General features: G+C 29.9%; 1 protein-coding gene across 1 annotated transcript in view; it reads right to left on the bottom strand.

Moving 5' to 3' along the window:
* LOC136086175 (properdin-like) overlaps positions 1-7,500 on the bottom strand; it is a 72,325-nt gene that overhangs the window by 10,772 nt on the left and 54,053 nt on the right. Inside the window, exons 9-10 of the mRNA XM_065808455.1 lie at positions 4,710-4,883; positions 763-948 (exon numbers count right to left, since the gene is read on the bottom strand). Of these exons, the coding sequence (XP_065664527.1) occupies positions 763-948; positions 4,710-4,883 (360 nt within the window). The remainder of the gene's footprint in view (positions 1-762; positions 949-4,709; positions 4,884-7,500) is intronic.

Below are 7,500 nucleotides of genomic sequence, written 5' to 3'. Positions count from 1 at the left end.
TTTTTGTTTGGTTGCGTTTTTTTTTTTACCACTAATAGTTTAAAAAAATAACGATCTGGCGCTAATAAAAAACATGAAATTTAAAAAAAAAAAAACTACATTGTTGATGTAGCATAAATGCGCTATTGTAGATACTACTTCAAACATTGACGATTGAAAGTCGTTTAACAAATAAAAAGCTTTTTATACACAGTCTTCCGCAATTTTTAAATTTCAAGATCGCTCTCGCGGCCCTGACCCCGAGCGCGCATAATTGCGCTCCATGACAACATATTATAGTTTTACGAGCGTGATATAACACGCTTGGCAAATTTTTTTATCACAAGCCCTCTCTCTCTCTCTCTCCCTCTCTCTCTCTCTCTCTCTCTCTCTCTCTCTCTCTCTCTCTCTCTCTCTCTCTATATATATATATATATATATATATATATATATATATATATATATATATATATATATATGTTTACACACACACACATACACACACACACACACACAAAATTTTAATAAAAATACAGCAGTAGTTAAACTATTATTGTACTAATAGTTGTAACTACTATTGGCACAAAATAACTATGAACCAAAATATATAGAGAAACAAAGCAATAGAAAACTTTTTGTTAAAAAAAATACATACCTACGAGGTACTCCAATAATACAAGTCATAGTTTGAAAACTAGGCCCAGCGCAACTACCTTCATATGTAGCCCCTAGACATGGTCTAGTCTGAGTTTATATAAAGTTCATTTAAAGAGCAAATTTTACCTGAACAATCAACATTTACATTACAAGTTTGTTGATCACTTGTAGTGATACCAGGACAACCAGTGTATTTAGGATCCCATGTTGAATAGCTAATGCATGACCGACTTCTTGTTTGGAAAGGTATATTAACAAGATTATTACATTCAGAAGAACATGCACCCCAAGGACTCCAATCTGACATTGTTCCTATTTAAAAAAATTACTTTAAAAAATTAAAAAACTTTAATAAAAATTTTTTCATTATATTTTATGAATCTTTAACTTGACTAAACTTTTACTTTATTCATTAATAAAGTAATATAATATAAAATAATATGATATAAATCTAATAAAATATAATTAAAAAAAACGCATATATAAAAGATATAAGTAAAATGCTGTCAGAAAGTGTTGACTTTAACTTGGATACTTTTTTAACTGACCAACAGAGAGTTACAATAGTCATTGTACAATGAATTATTTAATATATTTTGTCATTTTATACATATTTTTTCAGTTTTATTCGGTGAAATGATGTACAAAATTCGTTTTATAGATTAAAATTAATGCAACATGAAAAAAAAAAAATTACATTTTTAGTAAATTCCTTCAAAAAACTTAGATATGTGAAAAAGGTCTTGTTTAAAATATCAAAAAAGTCTTCATTCAATATAAAAATCTTTCAGAAAAACAAAAAAAAGTGGTAAGAAAGGTTTCAGAAAACCAAAGTTCAATAATGTGTTTATTTTCCCATGTTTTTCATAACATCTCTAAATTGATCTGGCAAAGAATGAACCAGTTTTTTTGTGATTTCATGACTTAAACAATTCCATGCACTCTCTAAAGCCACTTTCATCTGTGGTTTGTTAGGGAAGTGAATTTTACGCAGTTCAATTTCAAATTCTGACCATAAATGCTCAATAGGGCTGAGATCTGGACTTTGAGCTGATGTTTTGATCACTCCAAGACAGTTGCACAGCGTCCAGAGCCATGTATCAAAAACAGAAACATGTTTTGGTTTCGTTATAGAACATCAATATAAACACGGGTATTCATTGTAGTTTCTACAAAATGCATTTTATTAACCCTAGAAGGACATTAGGCTATCTTGCTGGATGTGATTACGGCGCTCAATAACCTAATGACTAGGCTAACACTCACGCACACGTTTATTTGGATGCTCCACAATGCACGTCGGATCAGCGCTTGCTCACTATGTGCTCGGATATAAAATCTCTCTCAATAGCACATCATTCCAAACTAGCACGGGGCAGTAGCTCTTCTGGCTAAGAGTGATGGCTTGTGGCCATCACTCAGCCAAAAATGAAATCCATTCTGTAGGTCTTACGTCTGGCTCTGATGTGCTAGCTCATAAACGCAAGGAGCGAGTGTGTTTAGCTTCCTATTCACTCGATTTAAAAGTGGATGAAAACATAACGAGACCATACTAGATGACCAAACGGTATATACTAATGCACTACACCATCACACCTGTAGATATTTAAGTCTCTAAAATTAGTTTATTAAATGTTTTTTTTTTCTTGATTATTTGCTTTTGAGTTACCCAAGGAAAAGATTTGCTAGGGTGAGCGATTATCCTATTAGACTTTACCAGACAATTAAACATTACTAACATGTGCACCATACTTTCACATCTGTAGATATTTTTAGCCTCAATCACCATTTTTTTTGGCACACCTTACCAACGAGTCTGCATCTTTTGGTTACATTAATTTTGTATGTATATACAAGCATTTTATCGAATTGATTCATGTTAATTATTATCAATTTTGATTATTATGTATGAGACCACCGTCCTCTCTGACATAACACAGATAACATTATCATACACATCATTAAGGGTTAAAACAAAGCTTATTAAATTCTTAGATAGCGAGCTAACTCTCTATTCACCTAATTACGGGTATACACATACTTATAGAGATACACAATTAACCTTTCACAACGAATCAACCTTCACACCATTTAAGGAATAAATAAAATTCACTGCAATTAAAATGAAAATCTGTTCGATATGCATAACATCTGAGGATTGTTTCACAATAAGATAAAGGTGAAAAAAGCAAGAGCCACCAAGGAAATAATTATTTGAATGATAACAAACAAATTGGACCACAACTTCACTGAAGCGGAGAGGCAAGTATTAAGTAGAGGGTTGGAGTTTTTCCAAAACAACTAATACGTTTTGGAAAGGATATTCAAAGATGCAAAATCAAAAATGGAATATGCTACTTAGAATCCATTTTAAAGACAATGAAGGACCCCCCTCCCCATTGGATACCAATAAAAAGAGATCCGACATGGTTTAGAACACTCCTGCATCCAACAATGCAAATTAAAGTCGTTACATTGAAAGGATTAATAGTGAAATGGACATGGGGTTAAATGATAGAAAGAAGATAACACACCCCAACCTCACAAAAAACATAAAAGAAGGGATCACATCACTAAAAAGCAACAACAATATTATCATCAAGCAAGCTGGCAAAGGTGGTAGCATCTGCATTCTAAACAGGAGAGATTATAAAGAGAAAATTAAAACTATGCTAGCAGATGATATCGCATACAAACTATTACAATTCGACCCCACTGTAGAAATGGCACGGAATTTAAAAAAAAAAAGTTTTTATTGGTAACTAATGCTCTCCATACTTAATGTTCAAATTAGTAATTCTCGGCTTTAGAAAAAACCGCCGAAAATATAATAAAATAATGTACCAACTGCTTTCGCTAGCTAGAAACATTGAGAACCATTCACATAAAATGGTTTTATTATAACATCTATCTCAATTCTATGAGATATTTAAACATGGATCCTTGTCCACGAGAATAAAAGAACCACGAAGAAAAACAAAATGAGTTTCCCATATTTTATCTAAAATAAAAAAATACAATAACACAAAAAATAGATTTTGTATCTTATTAAAACACATACTAACCACACATGGACAACAATGACCAATCAATGCAATATACCTTTTACATATGGTACACCCCAAAAGAAGACAAAAAATGATAACATTTAGCATGCGTTATTTACAAGAGAGATAGATTTGCTTATTACTTTTACCATCCTGAATTAGTAGATTAGCCACTAGGTTTACTAACTTTTGTTGTCATTTTTTATTAGGTTATTTTTGATATCTTTTAGTCACTTTAATAGCTTACATAATGACATTTAGTTGTACTTTTTTGCATTCAACTACCATGTTGTTAACATTTTTGATCCTAAGGAATTTTATCTGACGTGTGTGAAAGTATTTGTTTTGAAAAAAAAACTAAATCAAAACTGATTCAAAATGTCTTTAGTGCGCCTTGTCATAATCTGCAAATTTCGAACCTCGTAGAACAAGTATTTTCTGTTTTTCTTTTTATGTTGCACAAACCATTATTTATTACCATTATTTTAGTTACTTATTATATTTTGTCATTTTAAATTCCATGATTTTTTATTCATGATAGCCATTATTACACCAAGGGATTTATAAATACTTGTTCACCTAGACCACTGTTTTATCATTTGTTTAGAATGACTAGAGCATGAGTTATTGTTTACCCTCTCCCTGTGGTCCGAAGGTTTTATTGCTCCCACAAAACAGTCTTTACATCATTGGGTAAGATTCATTAATGATTCTTACCCAATGACATCATCTACAATCTACTTTTATATTCACATCTCCCAGGCCAACATAACTAGATAGCTCTGTTGGTCACTTTTTGTGATTATTGTGTCGCATAAACAATAAAATTTAGCTTATATGTGAAAATATTTGTTCTAAAAAAAATGAATCAAAACTGATTCAAAATGTTTTTTTTGCCTTTAACTTTTTGTTTAAATAATGTTTTAATTCAAGTCTTTATATTGTATTTAACCATTTGTGAATCTTTTTTTATTGCAGACATTAACAAAGCATAGCCAATTATGAAAAAACTTTAAAAAATATTACCTGGACAATAAACCCGTGCATTACAGTTTTTAATTTGAGTTAAAGTTTGGCCGTTACAATTACCACCAAAGGTGGCTCTTAAACAAGTACGAGTACTGGTTTGTGTTGCAAAATTATAATCTAGTTGACAAGAAGCTGAACATTCTCCCCATGTTGACCATTCACTTAATACACCTGAAACATCAGAAAATGAAAATAAAGTTATAAAAAAACATGCTTAAAACACCAAAGACTAAAACAGAAAATGAAATATAACAAAAATGATTACAAACTTATGATGATCACTAAAATTAAACTGGTCCTTAAAATTCCATTAAATCTAACTCAATTTTTTTTTTTACTTTTAAACGGTAAATAAAACATAAACAAACATACAAACAAGTTACTATCAAGTTTTTAGGTACCTATGTAAATAAAAAAATGTTTTATAAAAAAAAAAAAAAAAAAAAAATTGCATATTTTTACATCTTATAAATAATAGTACACAATTACATTTATAAAACACCAGAAGTTTCTCAAAATAATACAAATGTATCAGCCTCATATTAAAACTACATTATTAACTCATTTTTGTTGCATTTCTTAGTTCCTACTAATTTTACTTAACAAGTTGATGATGTTGATGACTATAAGTCATTATTATTTAAAAAAATAGTTTCTTATGCTTTGAAAGTTATTTAAATACTTTTTACATTTTTACACAAGATATTACCCTACAAATCATATATACATACATATATATATATATATATATATATATATATATATATATTTGTATATATATTTGTATATATATATATAGATATTTTTTTTTTTTTATATATATGTTTATATATACATATGCATATAGATATGTATAAACATATATATATATATATATATGTATATATATATATATATATATATATTTATATATATATATATATATAATATATATATAGATATATATATATATATCTATATATATATATATATATATATATATGTATCTCTCTCTCTCTCTCTCTCTCTCTCTCTCTCTCTATATATATATATATATATATATATATATATATATATATATATATATATATATATATATATATATATATATATATATATATATATATATATATATATATATATATATACATATACATGTTTAAATACATATAAATGTACATTATGGTGATTCATATTTGACAAATTTTTGAAAATCAAGTTGGTCCAATCTGGAATGGTTGACCACCAATATAAAAATTACTTTAAGCCCAAAACTTTTAATGTCACGTAACTTTAGAGGTCCCCGCCAGTCAAATTTGTGTATAAAAACATAGCAAACTTCAGGGGTCTGGCGGGGACCTTTAAAATCATCACGGAAGGTTAACTTCTATATGGTATATTTTGGACTACTTATTTATAATACGGTAGAACCAAAAAGAAATTCGGTGGTATTTATTCCACATGATGTGGAGATAGTGGCAAAAAAAACGGTTATTTACATAATATGACGCATTACTATGTTAAACTGACGCTGGTTTATTTTTTATATTTAGGCCAAATTTTGAAAATTAATATTAGAACTAAGCATTAATAATGTTTATATAGAAGGGGCATGTCAATAGCTACCCTCCCCCTCACCGTATTATTGGAAATTTATACCCCCTCTATCTCTTCTTTGTTGGAAGGAGGGGGGGGGCGAACTTATTTAAATTTTATTATAAATCATATAATTTAAAAATACTTTATTTTTTTTAGCAAAAAAAAACATCATTTGGCAATATAAATAATAAAATCATGATATGTAGATATAATATAATATATTGCAATGCATAAATATAATATATAATTCATGTAATTTTTTTCTCTGCTTTCCTATTGCTTCTTACGCTAGCTTTAACTGTTCCTTGGTTTCTGACCCACGGAGGAGATCTCGTCTTTACTGCACAGGTAGTATAAGTTTTTGACAATCATCCTCATTGTGAACATTGTTCACAAACTTTAATACAAGTTTTACAGCCCTTTTAGAACAATCGTTCACTACTTCAATTTTACTTACAAAATTGGGGAGTATTTTGAACTGGTCAACTACATAGGAGCAGAATGGTTTAACCAAAGTTTATCCTCAATTCTTGTCAGGTTTAATTAACTGAAGATGAACTAAAAGTTCTTTTCAATTAATCGAAAAAGTCCTGGTGGCACAAGTTTGACTTCTCTGAATGCTGAAAATTATCAGAATCTGGTTCGGAGAATAATGCTTTTGCGATGTTCTCTTTCTCCACATCAGGAAGGGTAGGGCCTAGGAGAGCAAGTGAAACCAAAATTTCATCTAAGTACCAGGTGTGTGTCTACATTGACATGATTGCACTTTCAATTCCGTTTTGAACTCTCTTGGCATCAGAGTCGTGTTTCTCTACAAATTCTTTGCACTGCACCATTTGCCAGTAGGCTTTTACATCCTGAAATGGTGCCGCTGAGGGCTACGAGGTTCTCAGAAACCAGACAGAATAGAAAATTAAGATAAATTCTGCTATTGTCTTCAACTCTTTATTTTGGGCAGAAGTCAAATTATAGGGCAGATGGGCACTCAATATCTAAATCTTCAAGTAGTAAATGGCTTTTGACATGAACCTAGCATGATAAAGACAGCCTTGAGCTCGAACTTAGAAAATTATTTTAGGATACATATACGTCACGGTAAGTTCCAATAACTCCTTATAATCCCTTCTTGGAACTATGTCAGTGTTTAATGCATCTTTGCAAAACTGGATAGTTTCCTCAATCTGGGTTGCCAAGAAGGTATTGCTAATGG

This window comes from Hydra vulgaris, chromosome 10, assembly GCF_038396675.1.
Source record: "Hydra vulgaris chromosome 10, alternate assembly HydraT2T_AEP".
Taxonomy (NCBI): Eukaryota; Metazoa; Cnidaria; class Hydrozoa; order Anthoathecata; family Hydridae; genus Hydra; species Hydra vulgaris.
The sequence above is the reverse complement of the archived record's forward strand: the minus strand, read 5'-3'. Positions and strand labels throughout refer to the sequence as shown.